We start from the raw sequence: 22,757 nt of genomic DNA, 5'->3' as shown, positions 1-22,757 counted from the left end.
TCCCAACTGCTGTTATTACAGGTGTTCACCACGAGGCCCAGCACGCTTTTTAAAAAGACAACTAGTTTTTTAGTAGCAGTACTAACTGAAGGGGCCCCACCAACAGAACAGCACTGCCTTGTCTTGTCTGGTTCTCCCCACACACTTGGGCCTGGGAATTGTTTGGACATCGGTATTCAAGGGTCTCAGCCAGGCCCTCAAACTGCTCAGATCTCCCAGCTTGGAAAGCCCCGGCGTGAGATGGAAACTCGATCTGAGGAACTTTCACATCAAATCCAGAAAGCTCACTTCTGCCTAAGAGGCGAAGGGTGGACGGCCTAGTGCAGCCTGTTGCACTGTGAACCCTCACCCCACCCCCACACCACCACCAAGTCCATGGAAAGCCAGGCTTCCCAGAAACAGCTGCATCGAAGGGGTGGCAGTGTCCTTTTTCCTATCAGCACCTAGCTGATGCTTTGCAGCAGGACTTCTCTGCTTCAGCCCTTGAGTGTCCACCCTGTGTATTTTTCAAAGGGCTTTGTGTGCACCCTGTCCAGCTGGCCAGTCCAACAGTAGCTTTGACACACCCCTGCCCTCCTCTAGGAATGAGATCTGCCAATGGCGCAGAACAGTAGCAAAGCGCAAGGCAACCGGTGAAAGAGCTGGACATCCCAGGAGAAGTGGGCTCAAGGTCTCCTTGAACTTGGGCATCTGCCTCACCTCCATCCTAGCAGCGGGCCTGGCCCACTGGGGGCTGCCGGGAGAGGTCTGTGCGCCCAAGAGGATCAATGGTTCCCAAAAGTTAAATGGATTCTCTAGTTCTGGGAAGGGCCCACAGAAGTGGCCACCGCGGGCGCCTCTGGGCTCAAAGCTGGAGTCGGGCTGCCCTCTGCTGGCCGCGCGGCCGGCCCTTCGGCAGCCGGCCCAGTCCGCCCTCCTAGCCCAGTCCACCCTCCTAGCCCCTGCTACTCTTTGGTTTGGTTTTTGGTTTTTTTGGTTTTTCTCCGGTACCAGGAACCGAACTCACGACCTTGCGCTTGCCAGGCAGGCGCTTTTGCCGCTGAGCTAAATCCCCAGCCCCGCCCCTGCTACTCTTGCTGTCCTGCTTGCAGGACCCCTGCTCTCCCAGTGCGGCCCCTCGGTGGAAAAAAAAGCCGGCTCGCAGCTCCCTGGAGTGAAGCCGAAGCCCTACGTCACAGGCGGCTGGGCCAGGAACCGCTCGCCCGGCGCGGAAGGGCTGGGCGTTAGGGAGCTGCGAGGAAAAGGAGGAGGGAAAAGGAAAAAGGCTTGGAATTTTTGGGCGCCGCGCTCGCGCTGAGCCCAGAGACACCAGGTGGCGCTGTGGGGCCGGCGCGCAAGGCAGATGCTCAGTCTGCGCGTTCCAGGCGCTCCTCCTCTCCCTGGGGGGTCTGCAGAACTCTGCCGCAGCGCACCGGCTCGCGCGTCCCGGAGACTCCTGCTCTCTGAGGCTCTGTGCTCTCGTAGCGCACTAGTACCCTGTGGAACTGACCCAAAGGAAGAGAGTGAGCAAGGATCTTGACGTCCATGTAGCTTTCCTTTCTAGTTTGTGTCTCGGAGCAGGGCCTGCGTCCACTGCGCCCTGAGGGGAACGCAAGGTGGGAGCTGCGCCCAGGTGCGGGAGTGGCTCTGGGCTTCTAGGGTGTGATGAGAAAGAGCTGCTCCTCTTGATCGGAGGCGAGCCCAGCCCTCTGACTCCTCCAAGAACCTTAGCAATTTCTCTGGGTCACCTGAGAGGCTGGGGAGGAACAGGGAGGGATTCCCAGTGGGAGCCTGACCGCAGAGTAAGGACAGAGATGAGGGAGAGATCTCAGGGTTAGAGCTGCTATTAGATGAGTAATCTCCTAACCACTGGCACAGAAACTCTTTGCAAGGGGTAGAAACCTAGACAGGCCGGAGTCCCCACAGCTAGGCCTGGAGAGGGTGGTAGTGGTGGAGGTGAGGGATGAGGAACCCTGGGGGATTCCTCTCCAGATGGTTTTGCCCCCCACTTCCCTGAGCCTTGGTCCCCTCCCCCAGCATTCCTCCTCCCCTCTTTCTCTTGGCTTCTCTCTCCACTCCCCACTTCTACCCGATGGCCCCTCTCCCACCCCATCTCCTGGCCCTGGTCCCAAACACACTCTCTTCTGAGAGTCCTTGAAGGAGGGAAGCTTTTAAAGTGGATTCCTACCCCCCCACCCCTAGAGATTCTGACCAGGCTGGCCTGGATAGGGCCTGGAAATCTGTATTTGAAAAGTTCCTCAGGTGATTCTGACGTTCAAACTTGGCCAAGCTTGAGAATCTGTGGACTCATGCAGTCTCTCACCCAGGGTGACCCCCCCTCCTGCAGCTCACCCACCTGAGGGGGCAACGGTGGTGATACCCAGCGCAGCCCCCACCTGGCTGCTGGGGCTGCCTGGGAACAGTCCTAATGATTTCAGAGGACTTCCTGGAACTTCCTATTTCTGTCCCCTCTAGTCATCCAGAACAGGTCTAATCCCTGTCCCGTGTGACAGGCTTCAAGGATTTGCAGACAGCTGCCTCCAGCCTGAGGCTGCTCCTCCTCAGCGTGAACATCTGCTGGCTTCTCAGTGGCTCCCCAGGAGGCCAGAGAGTCCTTTTCATCAGTTGGGGAAGAAAGAGGAGTCTGGGAAGCTGGGGGTGTAGCTCAGTGGTACAGCAAAGACTGTGGACTTGAGATTTGTAAGTAGGGGCAGAGCAGAAATAGCTCCATCTGGGGAAGATCTATACCCTGCCTGTGGGCCAACTCCTTACCCTTGCCATGTTGTTTTGGACATTTTGTCATCTTGTGGGATTGCTTGGTACCAGAAACTGTTCAAAGACCTTAACTATATGAATTCATTTGATCATCACAATAACTTGACAAGGCAGGGATATAACTTTACAAATGACCAAACTGAAGCCAAGAACCAAAGAACAACTCAGGAACTGACTTGAGATCAAACGGCAGAGCAGGTTCTGCAGTAGCAGCTGGGCCCACAATGGGTCCTGCCCTGCTGCCCTTGACACTGTCAAGAAACTGCCATATACTAGAGGGACACAGGAGTGGTTTTAGAACAGTGAGCTAGGCCCATAGCAGTAGCCAACACTTTTAAACATATGCGGATACTAGTCTAGAATCCGTCTTTTTGATTGCCCACATAAGCACTCTGAAGTGGTTATCATCCCCTTTATCATAGAAGAGGAAACAGCTTCAGTGACTGTGGAAGTGACTTACCCAAAGTCACTGGCAAGTGATGGAGCGGGGATGGGAACCAGCCGTGTGACTCTGAGCCAGCCTCCTCCCCTCTGGGTGTCAGCTCATTTGTGAAATGAAGGTGTTGGCCTCAATTAGTTCTGGGGAAGTGCCTCTCAAGCTGTAATGAGCACAAACATCTCGTGGGGATCTCATAAAATGCAGATTCTGGTTCAGTAGTTTTGGGTGGCGCCTGAGACTGGATGTCTCTCACAAGCTCCCAGGGGAAGGTGGTGCTGAAGCTGCGGATCTCGGGACTACACTGGAGCAGCCAGGCTCTGGGGGACCCACCCAACTCTGATGTTCTGAGTTTATGAGTCTAGGAAGAGTCGCCCCAAAGGCCATGAAAATCCAGGAAGCAGAGTATCGCGAACAAAGCTCTTAGTGGGCATTTTCTTTGCCCAGACAAGGTCTGGGTGCCTCTTCTAAAGCACCTGCCCCTAAGCCTTCTGTTTCCAACCTGTTGACCTCAGCCTGACTCTCCAGAGGGTTCAAAGTCTTGGTCCCGAGTCAAGGGGGTTGTTGCTTCCTCAGAGAGTGGGGTCCCCATGTCCCTGTCTCCTGGGGGCACCAACTTGTCCCTTGGCAGCAACACTAGTCCTGGAAAACTCTTTAGTCCCCATCTTCTGGACAAGCAGTAAGGTTAAATTTCTCCTCCTTCCTTGAAGTTAGATGTGGCCACATGGCTTGCTGTGATGTCTAAATTGAGATCAAAGCGACCCGTGTCACTTTGTACAGAACTCTTTAAAAGCTACCGTGTAAGTCCTTGTATTCCCTTCTCCACTTGCAGGAGGGCAGAAGTAGGTGTCAGGATAGAGCCTCCATCAGCCCAGATCAGTGTGTGTCACACTCAGCAGAGCCTCTCCTACCAGCCCAGGGCCTCCTGTGGGATGAGTGGGGTAGGGCTGAGTTCAGGGGAGTTCGTTCATGTAGCAGAGCCCAGCTCACCCTGACAGTGTTTGTACCAGTGTCGGCCATGACCTGAATATGTTACCTTGGATCAGCAGTGTCCAGTGCTGGAACACCATCTTTGTGACACTTCAGGACTGTGGATCCAAGTCTTACCTCTGAATCCCTCTTCCATAGGTAGGAACATCTTGTGGAGGGCAGGGAGATCACCTGACGGTGTGAACCCCACTTTCTCCTTTCCTGTGGGCCCCCATGAAGGGAACTTGTTTTTACCATTCACCTAGATCCTGGCCCCAACCCTGGCTCACAGGATGCTTAGTGTGCATGGTGAGATGTGCTCTGAAGTTCCTGTCCACGAGTCCTCCTGCAGATCACATCCAAAGGTGTACCATGAACCTTCCTCCTCTTCACACCTGTTCCTTTTTCTTTGACCCTGTTCTCAGGCTGGATGAGTCACAGCCTCACTCTCTGCCTGACCTTGAGAATGGCACTGCATAGCAACCTCCCTATTACCAAAGTAACACGTAAGAATTCATAAGTCTCACAAACTGGGATGGTGGTGTGTGCATGTAATCCCAGTACTCGGGAGGCTGAGGCAGGAGGATCTTGAGTTTAAGGCCAGCCAGGGTTACATAGTGAATTTAAAGCCGTTCTGGACTATATAGCAAGATCTTATCTCAAAAAAAAAAAAAAAAGAAAGAAAGAAAGAAAGAAGAAAAGAAAGAAGATTCATTCATAATTCTCACCATGAAACATTTGAAAATCAGAGGTGGGGGAAAATATCCTCCATAATTTCACTTAGAAAGAATCACTATTGACTTTATTCTCTTTCCTCCTGTCTTCCTTCCATGCTGCATGTCTCCCCCTATAATTTAGGGTGATCCTATGAAAGACTGCTCTTTAGGAGAAGGAAGAGCTGAACGCAAATGCAGAAAATGTCAGAGCTGGAAGGGGATTTGTGAATCCTTCAGCCAACCTCACATTTCCAGTAAGAATGCTGTTTTCTGTTGTTCTGGGGAAAAGTGTGGGAAAAATAAAGATAAACATTTAGCAAGGCCCACAGCAAGATAAGTGATTATTGGCTCTGGGGCTAGATGGGTGGTGAAAAGATAACATAATTTTCAATCTTTTGCAATAAAAGTGGATTCACGTGTAGTCCCGTACCGCATAGCAACTGGTCAGTCAGTGTTGGATTCCATACCAGATGAAACTGAATGTCGGGAGTGGTGGCACACACATGTAATCCTAGCATGCAGGAGGCTGAGGCAGGAGGCTTACCATGAATTCAAGGTCAGCCTGGGCAAAATAATGAGCTTAAGGCCAGCCTTAATTACAAAGTAAGACCCTGCCTTAAAAAAAAAAAAGATGGAACCGAAATATCTGTTACCTATTGTTTCCTCAAACTTATTGAGTTTATAAAAACATTGCACTTACAGTTATGTGCGTTACATAATACTTAACAATAATGACCATGTTACTGGCTTATGCATTTATTACACTATACTTTTTATTGTGATTTTAGACTGTGCTCTTTCTACTTATAAAAAAACTTACCCTTAAACAGTGTGCTGTGTTACTCCAGCAGCAGCCTCAGCCATGTCATGTTCACTCAGCCTTGTGTACTGCAGCTCTCAATTGCGGCGAGGAGCTACGTCCCCCGCTTGACTTACACCATCCAAGTTGATGTGAGTTCACTCTGTGATGTTTGCAGAATGACAGGATCACCTCACAGTGCACTTCCCCGATGACAAAGTCATGTAATGATGCACAGAGAATGTCTTCCTGTCCTTAAGCAACACATGGCTGTATTACTTGCATTTAAAGCACGTTAGTATGATGAAAAAAAAAGAGAAAGCTACCCAACAGAAAGCAGTTGTTGTGTTGGAAGTTGCATGCCCGTGGTTGGCAGGTTGGTGAAGGCCATTATTGCAATTCCCTGGGCATCAGTCCGTCTCCTCTTGGTGTCACTCTTTGGTTCAGTATCCCCAGGGGTCACTCCAGGGCACCCCTTTGTTCCTAAGACATGGGCACCCAGGTGCAAAAGTGGTATGGGAAAAGAAAAATTCTGCAGGCCCTAACCTGAACTCTGAACCCACAAATCCAATCTTCGTCAGACCCAAGCGGGATCAAATGTCTTCAAGTCCAGACTCAGCCCCATCAGAAAGGGGCAGTGGGCGCTTGCAAGACGAAAGGGATCCCTGGTGAATCAGAGAAGTTACTGGGCTGGAAAGTGATTAAAGGCTAAGCGTGGGAGGGGATTTCCACCGAGAGAGCCAGGACCGGGAGCAAGCCTGGGCGGGTTGGCAGCAGGGTTGCTGCCCACTTGAGATGTGTCGCAACGGTGCTCATAAAACTCAAGTCAGTAGAGACTTGAAACCTTGGTTGGATTTTAGAAAATCAGAGATCCGAGGGAACCCCGAAGCCCTCAAATAAAGGGTGGTTCATCAAAGAGGTACGAGCAGGTCAGGAGAAGTCATGTGAAGGGGTCGTTGGGGTGGGGTAGGAAAGGAGAGCAGGTAGGGACCCCTGGACTGGAGGGCAGGTGCAGAAGCCCAGAAGCAGGACAGGGGAGGGACAGAGCAGGGCACATCTGGGTGAGGAGGGACTGCCTGGCCTGATGAATCAGGAATGCAGGTTAGGCTGAGGCGGAAGAAGCAATGCTCGTTTCTTGCCTATATGGGAATTTCCTTAGCTCCCAAGAAATAAAAGGGCTTTCTTGGAAATCTGTACAAAATTTTCAAGGCAGAAATTGATGGCCTTTCTTTTACAGATGAGGCAGAACTGAGAAGTGATTATCCAAGGAATCACCAAGTTGGGGCCAAGGTGTCTGGTCTTCTTCCCCTCCGTCAGTGGCTCACACATGGTTGTGGGCCTCTCCCTGTCACCAGGAAAGCTGGTTAAGGAATGTTACAGATTGTTCATTATAGTTTTCTGGGCCCCAAATGCAGAGTTTCTGACTCAGTAGGCCGGGGTGGGGCCTAGAATTTGCTTTTCTGCTGCTGCTGGTGACACTTTGAGTACCTCTGCTCTCAACTTCTGCTATCTGAAGTCTGTGTGGCCTAGCAGCAACAGGGGTGCGTGGCAGTTTCTGGAAATGCAGAACCTCAGGTCCCACCCCAGGCCTAAGAATCAGAACCTGCTTTTATAAGATTCCCAGGTATCTATTTGTACACTGCAGTAAGAGAAACACTGGTCCATACTACACACCACTTCTGGCCTGGGGGTTATACCCCTGCTGTGCAGACAAGCCTTCCAACCCCACTTGCCAGGGGGTAATGAGATGGGTACCCAAGGGCCAGTTGGGACCCAACCCCTTTCTGTCTCCTGAGGTTGGGGAGTGTGAGAGAAGCATTAGACACAGGCCTGCAATCTACCTGCCAAGATGCCTACACGCCACACCAGAAGGCTCTGCCATGCCCACCCCTGGGCATCTCATGACTACCCTGGGCCAGCACCTGGCATCTTTGTCTCCAAATCAGTGCCTTCTCTCAAGCCAGTTCCTGTGCTTCAAATTGTGTTTTTAAGGTATATGCATGTAATATATCAGCGTGCTCTCCAAACCTTCCAGAAGCAGCTTGTAAAGTGACAGGCATCCTCTTATTGTTCATCCATAGTCGCACATCAGTGTGACTCCTTCAGACATAACCCACATGACAAAGGCAGCCTGCCCTTTGCGTGAGCTCATGTTATACCCCATGTTATACTTGCTGTACTGAAATGTTTCCCATGAAACTGCATATTCTAGATGGCTCTGCGTAGGAAGACCCATAGATCTGGTTCATTATTTGTAACTGCATCATTGCATGAGTGTTGATGCACTGTGTTTTCCAGATTTTTTTTTTTTTTTGAGAAGTTGTCCTGCTGTGCTGCTCAGGCTGATATCAAACTCCTGGTCTCAAGTGATCTAACTACTTCAGCCTCCTGAGGACTGGGACTACAGTCCTTCTCCTACTTGCCACTATGCCTGGAGACTCTGTGTGTGTGTGTGTGTGTGTGTGTGTGGGTGTGTGTGGTACTAGGATTGAACCCAGGGACACTCCACCACTGAGCTATATTCCCAACCCTTTTTTATTTTGACACACTGTCTTGCTAAGTTGCCCCTGGCTTGCCTGGAACTTGTGATCCTCCTCCCTTTGCCTCTTGAGTGGTTAGGATTATAGGTGTGTTCCACCATCCCTGGCCTTAAATATATTTTTAAGAGAAGCAATACAGGCATAAGATTTTAAAAATCTAATAGTACAGAATGAGGAACAATTTTTAAAAAGTATCTTCTTTCGTCATCCTTCCCTAGAAGGACTACTGTTATCTATTAACTTTTTGTTTTTTAATTAATGTACTTAATTTTTGTAATAGTTTTACATTTGTATAACAATTGAGCAGATAAGATAGTACAGCATTCCCATATATCCTCTCTCTTGCCCTTTCCCCTATTATTAACATCTTATATTCGTGTGATACATTGCTACAATTAATGAACCAATACTGATACATTTATTATTAATTAAAGTCCATAGTTTACATTGTTTCCTCTTCATGTTGTCCAGTTCTGTAGGCTTTGACAAATGCCTAAAATCATGTCTGCCATTATGGTGTGCGGTAGGGGACAATCTCACCACCCTAAACATCTCCTGTAACCACCTATGGCTCCCATGACCACTTTAAATAATATATTTATGGGGCTGGGGATTTAGCTCAGTGGCACAGCGCTTGCCTGGCAAGTGTGAGGTCGTGAGTTCGATTCCCGGTACCGGAAAACAAACAAACAAAATAATAATAATAATAATAATAATAATAATAACACACTTAGACCTCTTGTATGACTTCATTGGCTCTCAATAGCATTTATTGGCTCCCCATAATAAAAGAAGAGGAAATGTTTGCATCATTGTTTTCCACTTCCTGATTTTGTCAGGTACCTTGCCATTTCATTCACTCATTCAGCAATTATTTATGGAGGTCCTGCTGGGTGTTGGGCAACATTCTGGGTGCTGGAGCAACATGGGTCAAGAAAACTGATAAAATTCTCTAGGACGTACAGCCTACAGTTTGGTGTGGGAGAGAAGCGGTGAATATGAAGAACAGAGTTGTTGACTGTAACATATGCAGAGAGGAAATGTCTATGGCTGTGGAGAGGGCTTGGGGTTTGAAGCAGGGTGTGGAGGAGATATCACGGGAAATGTCTGGCCTGAGAGCTGTGTAGGGTAAAGAAACAGACCAGCTGGTGATGTAAGAGAGCAGGTCAACGGTCCTGATGAGGCTGGTGGGATAGAGAAGGGTGTGGCAAGAGCCAGGATGTGAGGCAGGGTCCAGGAGTACCAGGTAGGTCTTGGAGGGCCCATCTCCAAGGGCCTCGCAAGCGGCGTCACTAACATTCACTTAGAGGGGGCTGAGATTGAGGTAGATTTTGAACAAAGGAGTGAACGCTCTCTTGTTTGGTTGTTTTTGGTAGTACTGGTGACTGAACCCAGGGCCTTTGCACTGAATTACACCCCTAGCCTATTTATTTATTGTAATTATTTTGAGACAGGGTCTTGCAAAGTCTCAGTCTCTCTCTCTCTCTCTCTCTCTCTCTCTTGATTTTTTGGAGACAAGGTCTCACTATGAAGTTCAGGCAGACCTTAAACTCACTATGTAGCCCAGGCTGGCCTTGAACTTGCAGTGATCCTCCTGCCCCATCCTCCCAAGTGCTGCGATCACAGGCATATGCCACCATGCCCAGTTCAGTTTAATTTTTCACAGTATTAAGAGCCATCCTGGGGCCAGGGATATAGCTGGGCTGGGGATATAGCTCAGTGGCACAGTGCCTGCCTGGGAGGTGCAAGGTTCTGAGTTTGATTCCCGGTACTGAAAAAAAAAAAGAGAGAGAGAGACATTTTGTGTTGTTCATAAAGTTCTCCTCAATGCTTTTTCTTTAGTCTTTCTAACCATTTATTACCCCTAAACATATTTTATACTAAGTAGAGAATGTAGAAAACAGAAGTTTTGTTACTTTTAGCTCCTCTCTGGGGCCCATTCTTCTCCCTGTCCTACGTTTCTCCCATCTTTCTTTCCCCTTTGACCTGGGTAGTGGTCCAGAGGTCCCGAAGGGATGCTCCCCTCCACATGGTCTCCTTTCTCTCCACACAGGATAGGGTGGCAGAAACCTAGATAGAGCCATTCCCATCTCACTCTTCCCTTCACCATTTTAGAGTCTACAGGGTTCCAGTGGTTTAGTATTGATTGGCAGTACAGATCTGCTTTCCCTTTGGGCTGGGCAGAGGGATGAGCCAGCTCTAGGCTGCCATCAGGGGACATTCTGTCCATCTGTCTGATGTGGAGTCAAGTCAGTAAGAATGGGGTAAGAATCTCCAGTGCCTAGCACTGCCCCAGCCAAGCGCCCCAAGAACACTAAGCGGGAGCTTCTGCTCCTGAACAGGGGCAGGGGTTCTCTGGCAGTTGTCCCCCTCCTAGCTTCTGAAAGCTGTCTCATCTCCTGATAGCCCAAACAATCCAACCTGGGCCCAAGCGGTGCCAGGTGATGATCCCAGGCAAGAAGCCAATTGTAGCGGAATGAATCATCACCTCCTGTCCCAGGAAGTCATGAAACTGGAAGACCAGACTCCCAGGTCCCGAGGACACACTCAGGCCACTAGGAAGCAGTGGGTGTTGGGAACTGAGTGGTTTGTGGGCAAAGACCTTTCTAGCAGTAGAGTCAGCCCTGTTGACTTTCCTTCTCACTTTGCCCACTCACTCTTGCTACCCCCCCATTTCCTGTTCTTCCCTGCCAGAAATTGAATCCAAGCCCTTGCGCACACTAGGCAAGCACTCCACCTCTGAGCTGAACTCTGCCTGCCTGCCCCCTCCTCTTTCTCCTGTGTCCAAAAGCCTGACAGCCTCCATCCAGTAGTTGAAGAGAAAAGTGTGGGTATCTGGGTCATGTCTAAAGATTTTCAGATGCTTATGTAAGGGCAATTGGGATCACCAAAAAATTCTGGGTCCTGTTACTATACCTTCTCACTCTGGCTTTATTTTTTACAAAGTTGTGTGACCTCAAGTAGGTTGCTTGACGTCTTTGTGTCTTTTTGCCAGGAAGGCAGTTGTACCACTGAGCTATATCCCCAGCCCTTGTCATGAGACTCTGAAAACTGTGCAGTGGCTCTGTAAACTTTGAGAGCCTCTACATTGTGAATCACTTTGGAGCAGGAGAATAGGAATGAGTCCCAGCCTGGTTTGGGGAAAGGAAGAGAGATGGGACAGAGTGAAGGGGTGAGCCTGGTCCATGGCCCATTTCTTTAAAGAAGGATTTCTGGGTCATGCCCTATCAATCGTGTACTCAGGAGCCTCCCTCTGAGGGGTGAGGGAGGGAAGACCCACAAGAAGGCAGACAGGGGTCCCCTAGGGCAGGGCTATGGCCATTCAAGCTCTGCTTAGGTGCTGTCTTCTGGGCCACAGGAGGCACCCTTCTTGTCGCTTCTCTTACAGCCTGGAGTACTCCCTCTGGAAGCACTCAGAATCAGGAGATGCGGGGGCGTGCTGCGTGAGCGCCCATGCGCGCTCCTCAGGCTATGGACCAGAAGCCAATGGCTGCCTTCCTCCCTTGGCCCTGGCTTGCTTGGGTGCTGTGCTGTCAGGGAAGGCACCCCCTCATCCACAATTGGACTCTCCCTGTGCCCATTAGTTTCTGCTCATTGGCAAGGGGTGAAAAACAGGGTGTGGTATGAAGAGGTCTTCTGACTGTCATTATCAAGTATCATTATTCCCAGAACAATCTATTATTAACTTGTTGACAAATAGGCTTTTAAGAAAGTTTAGTCCAGAGGAGGTGACCAAGACGGGACCGATGAGAACTGAGGACAGCCATGGCCCAGTGCCTGACCCCATCTCGGGCCCCTCGTCTGGAGGGGTGGGATATCTCTGCAAGTGCCAGGCCTTTCCCTTTAGGCCTTCCTTTCCGTGACGTTCCGAACGTTACCATCGCAACAGCCCCATGAGAAAAGAAGAAATGAACTGCCCCCTTTGACATGTGGAAATGGAGGGAGGGGAAGGAAACCCAGCCAGGGCATGCAACCCAGGGGGACCTCTCTAGTGTGCACACAACGTTCTTTAGCCAGAAAAAGAAGAGCAACCTTCTGCTTCCCTGTGCCGCTTTCAGCTCCGTGTCTGGGAGAAGCCTGTTTTGTTGGAGCGAGGGGCAGGAGAGAAAGCTACGGCTAGAGCTATCCTCAGGCCTGGGGCTGCAGGCACAGGGCACCCCTGGGCCTGGGGCTGAACACAGCCACCTGCAAGTGCGTGCCAGTAAGGGGACTGCGGACAGTGACAGCCCGAGGTCACACTGGGGGTCTCCCACCCCCACCTCCGACCACAGAGAGAGGGGCCTCAAGTGACCCTAAAGCACTTCTCTCTGCAGTTCACACTGGCTCCTCTCCACGTCCCTGGGTATCAGATGGGGGTGATAGTCAGAGGGGATGGACTATCTAAACTGGGGATGGCTGGGGTCAGTCTCGCTGGGCCCTGCACAGGTAAATGAAGGAGGAACCCAACACGGGTATGAGGCAGAGGCTGGAGATGGGGAGCTGGGTCTCCCAAGTGCCTGTAACGGGCCTATGCCCACCATGCAATCGCAACCAGTGGCGTCGCCCACCCCATCTCCCATCTACAGATGCTCCTTCCCTTCTCCCCCCACCGTCTCTTGCTCCCTCCAAGGCCTGAGGGTAGGTTGGGAGCTTTACTTCCAAGAAGCGGCAGACCGCTGGAACGAGGCTCAGGCTGTTGTGTAACCCCCACCCCACCTCACACTCCTACCCCCGACCCCCAGCTGCATTGCGTCCCACCCTGCCTGCCCGCGCCGGCCGTGGGTGGTGGAGCCCCGCAGCGCTCCGCCCCCGAGGATTCTCAAGGGGCGGTGCTCTGCGCGGAAGAGGGGTGGGGGGAAGCCGCAGGAATGCGTGGCGGCGCAGGCGGCGAGCGGCGGAACATGTAAGGGCACATCCCGGGAGCTGCAGCCCAGCGCGCAGACGGAGTTCAGGGGAGCTGCAGGCGGGCGTGCGGGCCAGTAGGCGCGGGGCACCGGCAGCTGCGCGCGAGGCGCGGTTCGAGCGAGGCGGGCTGAGGCGGACGACTGGCGAGGGTCGCGCGGGGGGCACCGGAACGCTCTGCCCAGGCAGCGGTGTCCACGCGGACGGGCTCACCGGGCAGTCGGGGCGCAGGTGGGCAGGGCGCGCGGCCACGGGCGCCAGAATCCGGCGCCGGAGAGCCGGAAGGGGCGCCGCGTCCGCCGCAGCCTCTTCGCTTGCTCGGGACCTCGGTCGCCCATGACGGCGGCGGCAACCGTGCTCAAGGAGGGCGTGCTGGAGAAGCGCAGCGGAGGGCTGCTGCAGCTGTGGAAGCGCAAGCGCTGCGTGCTCACGGAGCGCGGGCTGCAGCTCTTCGAGGCCAAGGGCACGGGCGGCCGGCCCAAGGAGCTCAGCTTTGCCCGTATAAAAGCCGTGGAGTGCGTGGAGAGCACAGGGCGCCACATCTACTTCACGCTGGTGACCGAGGGCGGCGGTGAGATCGACTTCCGCTGCCCTCTTGAAGACCCTGGCTGGAACGCCCAGATCACCCTGGGCCTGGTCAAGTTCAAGAACCAACAGGCCATCCAGACAGTGAGAGCTCGGCAGAGCCTCGGGACCGGAACCCTCGTGTCCTAAAACAACACGCTGCCATCTTCCTGTCATGCCCCCTGCCTCTGTGGTATCCAGAGTTTATGCCAGGTGAGCCTCTGTCCGGACTGAGCCCTCTTTTTCTCCCCTCCTTCCACTGTCCCGTACAGAGAGAATCGGGGGCTAGCACTCCTCTTCAAAGTCAGGCAGACCTCGGGAGGGTTCCTGGGCCCAGAGAGAATAGGACTGAGTATGGGAGGCCTGGGCTGGTGGCCAAAATGAGCAGAGCTGGCCTTTTCCTCTTGGCTCCAAATAGGAGGGTTCTGAATGTGACGCAGGTGTCCGAGAGGAAGATGGGAGGCCTGGGTCGGGGAACCAGGCAGAGCCTTCCAAAAGCTGGTTGAAACCTTATCAGATATGGGGACCCCTGCTCAGGCCGCTGGGCCTCAACAGTCCAGGAGAAAGGACTCCTGGACTGTGGCTTTCTAGGAGAAATAGGGGTGGGGATGAAGGGTGGAGACCCACCCTCCTGCTAGAAGGAACGGTGTCACACAGTGTGAGCGAGCGCTGGATTGACGCAAAGGCAGGATCCTTCAGTTAGCAGGAGTCTCGGCTCCTCAGAGGGCTGGTTGGTCTCGTCCGAGGTCTCCTGCTGCCAGTTCTGGGCAAACAGTGGGCTTGGGGCTCTAGGACTGAGCTGTTGGGAGGACAAGAGAGCTGAAGGAGAGCTGAGGCCGGCTGAGGCCAGGGCTCTGATTGGGGGGGGGGGCTGTCCCTCGGACTCTGAGTGTCAGCCAAAGCCCCGCTGGGCTAGACTAGGAGGAGAGGCTGGAGGGGGATGGGGCACTGGAGCAGGGTTGGTGGGTGGGTGCATGAGTTTTCTGTGATGTCTTAATCCTTGAGCAGTAGGGCAGGTGGGGAGCAGTAGTGGTCAGGAAGGCTCAAGGGAGGGAACAGGAATAGAACCGAGAAGCCCTGGCACTCAGCCCCATGCCCTCTTCCTCAGATGCCACTCCCTCCCTGTGGGAACTAGGAGTAGGGTTGAGGAAGGGTTTTTGTCACACTGGGGCTAACTGCGTTGGTGGAGACCTGTGTGCTGTACCCCGCTGCTCCACCTCACACACTACCTCAACAGTAGAGTCCCAGTGAGCCTGGGACCCTTGCAGCCAGGGCCCCTTTGATTCTTCTGTCAACTCCCATGTTGGCTGGGAGGCTGGGTACAGGGCAGACCTGCTGTACTGAGAATGGATCTATATGGATCCCTCAGGCCTGCTGTTGGGGGAGCCTTGGGAGGAAGCAGATGCCATGGCCACAGTGTGTTGTATGAACACAGCCCTGTATCCACAGGTTCCATGTCTGTGGATTTAACCAGCACTTGATGGAAAATAGTTAGAAAACAAATTATGTTATACTGAGCATGTGTGGACTTTCTTTGTCAATATTTGTTGATTGATATAGTATAACATCTATATATAAATTTACACTGTACCAAGTATAATAAGGAATGTAGGGCTGGGGATATAGATCAGCAGCACAAGTGCCTGCTTGGCAAGTGCAAGGTCCTGAGTTCGATTCCCAGTACCAAAAAAAAAAAAATTTAAAAAAATAAGGAGTGTAGAGATGACTTAGAGTATGCTGGAGGTATGCATAGGTGTTAGGCAAAGAGTGTGTCATTATATATGAAAGAATTGAACATCCAGGTTTTTGGCACTAGGTCCAGTCCTCAGTGGGTAATGAGGAATGGCTGTATTATTTCCTGTTTGCCCTGATGTGGGAAGGCTGGGAAGGCCTGGTGGGAAGCGCCCAATGCCTAGGAGGCACTGTACTGATTGCTGTCCTTTCTCACTAGCTGCCCTGCACCCCTACACTGGTGGGGGGCATGACTGTGCTCCATGTGTCAAGGCAGAAGCCGTGGACATATGGAGGAGGCATCGGAGCTGAAGGAGTGGACGGGCCGGGGAAGGAGGGCAGAAGGCTGTGTGGAGCTGAGGATGAAGATTCAGCTCCTAGACGTACTATCAGGACATACTCAGCTCAGAGCCTTCTAGCCACAGGCCTGGCCCACCCGTATCACAATGTGATCTGGCATCAACTCCTCTGCCTGCTGTGGCCCTTCCATCAGTTCTGCAGACTGCTGTTAGCCCCTGGCCTTGTTCCATGGCTGGAGGAGGGTAGACCCCCATGGGGTGCTAAGTAGACACCTCAGGACTCAAGAGGCCAGCTTGGTATCCAGAAGATGCATCACCTTGGGACAGCCTTGGACTCACCTCAAGGAGAGGGAGCTGCCGGGCCTGAGGCTCACACCTGGGGGTCTCCTGCTGCTTAGATCCTTTTGAGACCCCCACCATCCAAGCCCTCTCTTTGCACACTTCTTCTCCCACCTCTACCCATGTTCCCCCCCTGTGGTGCTGGGCCTGGAGGGGGTGCGGGTGAGGTTTGGCCATTACCATTTCATGCCTATTCCAGAATGAAGATGCCCTGCAAAGGGCAGTAACCACACTGTCTGCTGAGTGAAATTCTTTGAAAGAACCAGGCCTTGGAGCATGTGTCCCCCACCTTCACCTTGTACAGCTCATCTTGAAACCTCTATCCGGGTAGGAGGAGACGCCCTTGTCTCTGCTATCTTGGGAGGTGGCTCAGATTTCTGGGCAGCACTTATCTCCGTATTGTTTAGACATCCATTTATACAGTAATGCTTCCTTACTGGATGATTTAAAAGGAATAGTTTCAACTTGAGGGAAATGGTGATTCACTAAGTCACTGCCCTGAATTATACAAAAACTGTTGAGCCTCAAAGCCAGCCATTCTCCTGTTTCCTGACCTTTCGTGTTGCAGAGCAGTGGCCTCCTTTAATCTTTGGAAGAAGCAGTAAGGCTGAAGGGCCCCTTCTAATAACTTAAAGTCTCTTTGATAACCTGTTTGTGCACCCAGGCTGTCTGTTTCTGTCCTTTTTTCTTCTGCCTTCCAATCAAAACTTCCTTGTTCCGTGTCTTAGTTTCTTGGTCCTCAGGAGCAGCTCATTTTTTTCATGACTGCACACTAATTTACAAATTATAAAGAAACTTAGAAACATCCCATTTATGATGTCATTAGGCTGAACACCATGCCACGGATAGCTGAATCCCATCATGGCAAATAAGCATCATCTTACACATCAACCTAGATCAGTGCTAAGAAAGATCTGGGTTCAACCAGAGTGCTGTGATTGGTGATGTCTGCTGTGGGCTTTAGGATAAAGACGGGAAGAATGGTAGTAGTTACAGGGTGAGAGTAGGATGGTTGCTATCTCTTCCTGATTCCAACTATGTTAATGGGAGAGGATTAACTTCATCCTTCTATAAAACAGCAGTCTCTAAAACCCTTGCTTTTTCAATCAAACCCACGCACAAATGACTGGGGATTTGGGCATGAAGAAAAGAGGTTCCCAGGCACTCAAACACGGAGTGTTTGTGAGCAGATGGTTTTGGGATGTGAGATGTAATCACTGAGCAAACTACAAACCCGTTAAGGTCCAGGCACTGTGCTCCATTCTAGAGATGTGGAGACAAAAAAGGTATGATCTGGTCCCTGCCCTGAGACGCGCAGCACTTAGTGTGGAAATAACAGTATTGTCAACCGGTGCTAATAGACTTGCCTGTGAGGACCCAAGGGAGAGCTGGGCAACACTTCCTCTGTCCAGCACTGTGTTGGCCTCTGTAGAGCAGGTGGGATCATTCCTGGAGCTTGGCTGCAAAGGTCAGTGGGGGAAGGGCAGGACCAGCACCAGTGAGGTGTCAACAGGGCAGGGGCATGTGGAGGGGAGGCAGTCTGATTTCTGGCACTCCCTATTTTTTTGGAACAAGCAACCCTGTTGCTTCCACGTGTGCTTTGGAGCCAGGCATACTGGCACATGCCTGTAATCTCAGCACTCGAGAGACTGAGGCAGGAGATCACCACTAGTTTCCTTTGGCTACGTAGAGAGTTCAAGGTCAGCCTGGACTATATAGCGAGACCCTATCTCAAAAAAACTGAAACCAAAAAACCAAGTGTGCTTTTGGTTATTGCCCAAACCCAGTTTGGGTCTACCCTCACTAAGAGAGTCGCAGGCTCTCTGAAGTGCACTGCTGTCAGAGACCCTCTCAGGCCCTGGGATGCAGAAGGCCCCCCTGCCCCCATGCATACCTTGCTGGACGCTCCTGCTTTGGGGAGGTCACTTAGCCCAGCAGCCTCCTATAGCCTTGGCACAGAGGTCTGGGGCTACTACCATAGGTTTTTTTTCCCCCAAAGATGGCGAGCCCTCTGAAGAGTTTTCCTCCCTGATGGGGAGGAGGGTGCCCTGCTTCCTGGATTCAGGGGTGTCCTCAGTGCTCTGAATTCCATGACTCTGAACTTTGAAGAAAGAGCAAAGGTCCTCACCCTAAGAGTGCTTGGCTGGACCAGAGTGTGGTCAGGGCCCCTTCAGGGGCACGTAGACGCGTAGGAGATGGAAAAACTTTGCTCAGTTGGGCCGGAGGACGCTGAGAGGCCAGGGAGGGGCTGTTGCCACCAACTCTTCCCCCAGCCCTGGCAGCCCCAGCCTCACCCCCGCCCAGTACATGAGTCACTGATGGGAAGATGGGCCAGGCAAGTCTCAGCGGAGCAGCTGCATGGCTGCCATGGGCGGGGTGGAGAGGCCAAGGGGGAAGGGATGGGCTCAGGCTGCTCCGGGTGAGCTGGGGTTGAGAGCTGAGGATGTGGCAAGAGCAAGCGCGTTGCTGGGGTGAGAACGGAGATGAGTGCAAACGGCTAGATGCTGGTCCGTGAGCTGGAAGTGCAGCAGCAGGGAGTGAGGATGGACCTACAGGGTGTAGTAGGCTCTCATCTAGGTCCCGTGGGCAGCTGTCCCTCCAGGACCAGGAACCATAAACCCTGGCAAACTGTGCCTGGTTGGGTACCAGGCTGCCCGGAGGCTGCAGAGAGGCCTGACTTGGCTCCTCAGTCTCTGCTGCAGCCTGCCCATCACGGTCCCTCTCAGTGGTCTGTCCGGAATGCAACTCGCTCTTCCAAAACCGGCAGCAGCTTCCCTGCTGCCCTTCAGGATGGTGGTGGTGGTGGTCTCGCTAGTTGTCTGTCCGCATACTGCCCACAGCGCATATGTCCCTGCAGGCAACTGGCCCCATCCCAGACTGATGAGGGCCGCCTCACACTACCGGTCTTCGTACCCCACTTAGGCACATTTTTTGGTCAGTAGCTCTGCTTTCTCTTTTCACAGCCTCTGAGAAGTCTCCCCTGCCGGCCCTGCCTGCAGGCCAGTCTGAGTAAGTGTACTCTCCTGTGTGTGTGGCCATACCTTCTCCATTAGTCACACTGCCTTGCAATTGCTGATCTCTTGGACTTGTCATTTATGTGTTCCTGGTGGCCCAGAGTATCTGGCACATAGCAGGGTTTTTTTGTTTTTTGTTTTTTTTTCCCGGTACTAGGAATTAAATGCAGAACCTTTGCACTGAGCTAACCTTCGGCCCTTTTATTTATTTTTTACTATTTTTTAGTTTGAGATAGAGCCTAGCCTGGGCTTGAACTTGTGATCCTCCTGCTTCAACCTCGCAGACTGCTGGGATTACAGGCATGTGCCACAGTGCTCAACTACATGGTAGATTCCTAATAATAATCATCATCATGGCAAAAGAATATATGTTTTCTCTGTGCCAGGCATTGGTCCAAAAGCTGTGTAATTTTGTGTACAGTGTTAAATCATGTCACACTCGGACACTCTGAAGCAGGTACTAGCATTATTACACCCATGTTTTGTATTAAGGAATGGGAGTGCAGAGAAATGACAGTTTGTTCAGTCACTCAGCAGTTAGGGAGTTGTGGAGCCAGGAATCGATTTAGTCACAATGAGACTGTAGGCAGGTGTTATCAACTCAGCACCAAATAGATTCATTCTTACTGCATAAGTGAGTTTTGCTGAGAACAGAGCTCCGAGGCGAGATGGCCGGAAGAAAGCATTGAGGAGTAGGGACCATGTAAGGAGGGAGAAGAGGCCCATCTGTGGGCTGGAGCGATGGAGACAAGAGTGAGTGTAACAATGGGAATGGACCCAGGGCACATTATGTTTTGGGGGACCTGGGCACCCACAGGACCACAGCCCCAGTTAGGGGTAGCCTGGAGAGTGGAGGGACCCCTGTTAGAAAGGGGCAGTGAGAACTCTGCAGGACCCAATGGGACTCAAGGCTCAAAATGTTCCTGTGTTGGTCAAGATACCGTTTGTCTCAGGACCTGGGCTCAGGGTCACCCCGGCCTGCAAAGGACAAAGTTCTGGAGCTGTGACCCCTGTGTGGGAGCAGCCCTGGTCCCGGGGTATAGACACAGCACTCATTCCCTGCTTCATGAGCTATCAGCCCAGTTTACAGAGGATTCTCCAGCTTTACCACACCCTGTGAAGGCCTTCTCTGGTGGACATCCTGGGGCCCTGGTCACTGGCCCTTCCCCAGAGATAGAAGCCTTGCACTCCTCCTCCTTGATCTCACCAACCAGCCGTACCCCAGCTGAAGTGTCCAAGCCTGTGGACAGCAGTGCTTCAGCCCAGGAGCATCACCCACACTGCTCCAGGCCTGGGCAGTATTTCCTGCCATGGCAGAGGAGAGACTCGCTGGAAACTGCTGTGAGGAGAAGGAGCCAGTGTCTCTCGAGGGCTCCTCTAACTGCTTTGGAGGCCTTTGCTGGGCCCCGCTGCTAGTCAGTCCAATTCAGTGGAGCCTCAGCACTTAGCACTGTGTGTTTCAAGTGTTCAGAGAACCTGCAGAGACTGTCCTGCTGTGTCCTGGCCTCAAGGAACCTCCAGATGGCTGAGACAGCAGCAAAGGAATGGTGTGGACACAACCATGAAAAGTAGCACAGAGAGAGTGCAGGGAACATCAGAGGAGCCCACTGAAGGGAAGTTAGGATCCTGACCACTGGGGTTGGGGACCATGGCAGTGGAAGAAATGACTTCTACAAAGGTCTCCAATCTGAAAAGGGGAGCCGCAGCAGGAGGTACAGGTAGACGTCGTGTCAGTTCCACTTCCTCCATGGTACATAAGGCTGAGATAATGAGAAGCCAGGGGCCCACGGGGGAAGCACAGGGCTGTGTTTAGGATGGAGGATGGTCAGGTCCATTAGCATGCAGAGGGTCTGTCCTGGGAGTAGGGCATTCCGTGGTGGGAACTGATGGACTGACGGACTGACGGGGAGGTGGGACGCAGTGATAAGACTGACACCAGTTTGTAAATACCCGCTGCAGGGCGATACTAAAGCACCTCGTGTCACCCACAGGGAGGCATCCCCATAGTGTGAAAAACATGGATTCCAATCACAGCCCTGAGTGTGACTCTTCCCAGAGTCTCATACTATCCCTGGGACGGGCAAGTCATTTAGCACCCCATTAAAGTGGTGATGATGATAGCCCTGCTTTCTAGGATCGTTATGAGAAGTAATTGAGAGGATGCCTGTAAAGTAGATAAAGCACACTGATAGTGCAAGTGAGATGTTTGTTTTTATAGTAATGTAATAATCCTCCCAGCAACCTGGCTTTGCCTGATCCCCATTTAGAAAACTACGTGTAATTAACAACTTAAATTAGTAACAGTTACTGAGTACTTTTACCTAATACTAAGCCCCAGTCTTCATGGAGTGTGGCCTAAATTTCAGACTCAGGGCTAGGATCACCTTCCTTCAAGGTAAGCATCCCCATCTTATGGGTGGAGAGCCTGATGTCCAGGGAAGTTAAATTGTCTGAGATCCCCAGCTACACATGGTAGCTCACAGTGGATTCAGACCTTCTGACTCATGCTATGTGTGCCCTTCCCATTTTCTCACCTGGTGTTTGAATTCTGACTTGAAGTGAGGATGGAGAGCAGGCATGGCTCTATCAAGGTTCTTTTATCAGCTGATTGTACTACCTGTCAGTCCCTTCCCAAGCACTGCTCACAGGGCTCCATTGCAATGGCTCAGGTGTGCACATACAAGCTTCTCCACCACCCTGACCCCCTGCCAGGGAATAGAGGGAAAATTTCACAGTGTCTCTGAGTTCACAGTGCATGTCGCCACCCAAGGTGGGAGGAGGAGCTGCACGTTTGGCCCTCAGGAACCTTGGCTGACTCCCTGTTGAGGGGGGTGCTGTACACTGCAATCGCAATAGAGACAAACAGCTCAGACAGCAGCTGTCGACAGCCAGTGGTGCCTGTTGAAGTGGAGCGTGCCTGTGATACCAGCACTTGGGAGGCTGAGGCAGGGGGATCACAAGTTCGAGGTTAGCCTGGGAGATTTAGCAAGGCCTTGTCTAAAAATAAAAAGGGCTGTGGATGTAGCTTAGGAGTAGAGCACCCCAGATTTGATCCCCAGTACTGCCAGAAACAAGGAAGAAAGAAAGGAAGTGAGAGAGAAGGAAAGAAAAGAGCCAGCAACATCAGCTGATTTGAGCCCAGAGTGTATATACTCCCTGCAAGGGGGCTTTGTGGCTCAGGCTGTGGGTTGGAATTTTCAGCTATTTATTGAAAGGGAGATGTCAGGGCTTCCTGCACTTAGCCAACTTCTAAAATGTACACAATCAACTAACATTTCACACAGACTGGCTGGCCCCTGCTGTCCGGAAGAGTGGATTTCTCCAGTGGAGTGAAACATGAGTTTGGCAGTGTATATACTCCCTGCAAGCTGTCTGGAAGACCCTTCCCCTGTGCTTCACCTTTTAGTCCTATAATCTTCGTCATCACTACTGTGTTTTTATCCAGAGCCAAAGATCCTTCAGCTATGACCTTAGTGTATTTTCACCACAGCCACATGAAGGCCCTGGGGAGGCAGTGTCCCTGCCGTGGTGGGGCCAGGGTTCCTGACCTGACACCCACTGTGACATTAGAAAGACAAGGATTCCCACCCCATGCTTCAGCTGTGGCCTGCCTGCATGTGGGCCAGCTGGGAGTTTACAAGGGGATGTCTCACAGCCCTTTCTCCCGGGGTACTCTTGGGGCTCCTGCCAGCTGGCCTGCAAGTCCTGTTTGCTT

General features: G+C 51.9%; 1 protein-coding gene across 1 annotated transcript; it reads left to right on the top strand.

Annotated features, from left to right (window-relative positions):
- The first annotated feature begins 13,035 nt into the window (after positions 1-13,035).
- Phlda3 (pleckstrin homology-like domain, family A, member 3) lies at positions 13,036-16,260 on the top strand. The gene is made up of 2 exons (XM_005375183.2): positions 13,036-13,872; positions 15,611-16,260. The coding sequence occupies exon 1, from the start codon at positions 13,432-13,434 to the stop codon at positions 13,807-13,809; it is 378 nt and encodes a 125-aa protein (XP_005375240.1). The 5' UTR covers positions 13,036-13,431; the 3' UTR covers positions 13,810-13,872; positions 15,611-16,260.
- The last annotated feature ends 6,497 nt before the right edge of the window (positions 16,261-22,757 follow it).

The sequence above is a fragment of the Chinchilla lanigera genome, unplaced genomic scaffold, assembly GCF_000276665.1.
Source record: "Chinchilla lanigera isolate Chin_1 unplaced genomic scaffold, ChiLan1.0 scaffold00005, whole genome shotgun sequence".
NCBI lineage: Eukaryota > Metazoa > Chordata > Mammalia > Rodentia > Chinchillidae > Chinchilla > Chinchilla lanigera.
This window is presented reverse-complemented; position numbering and strand designations above follow the sequence as displayed.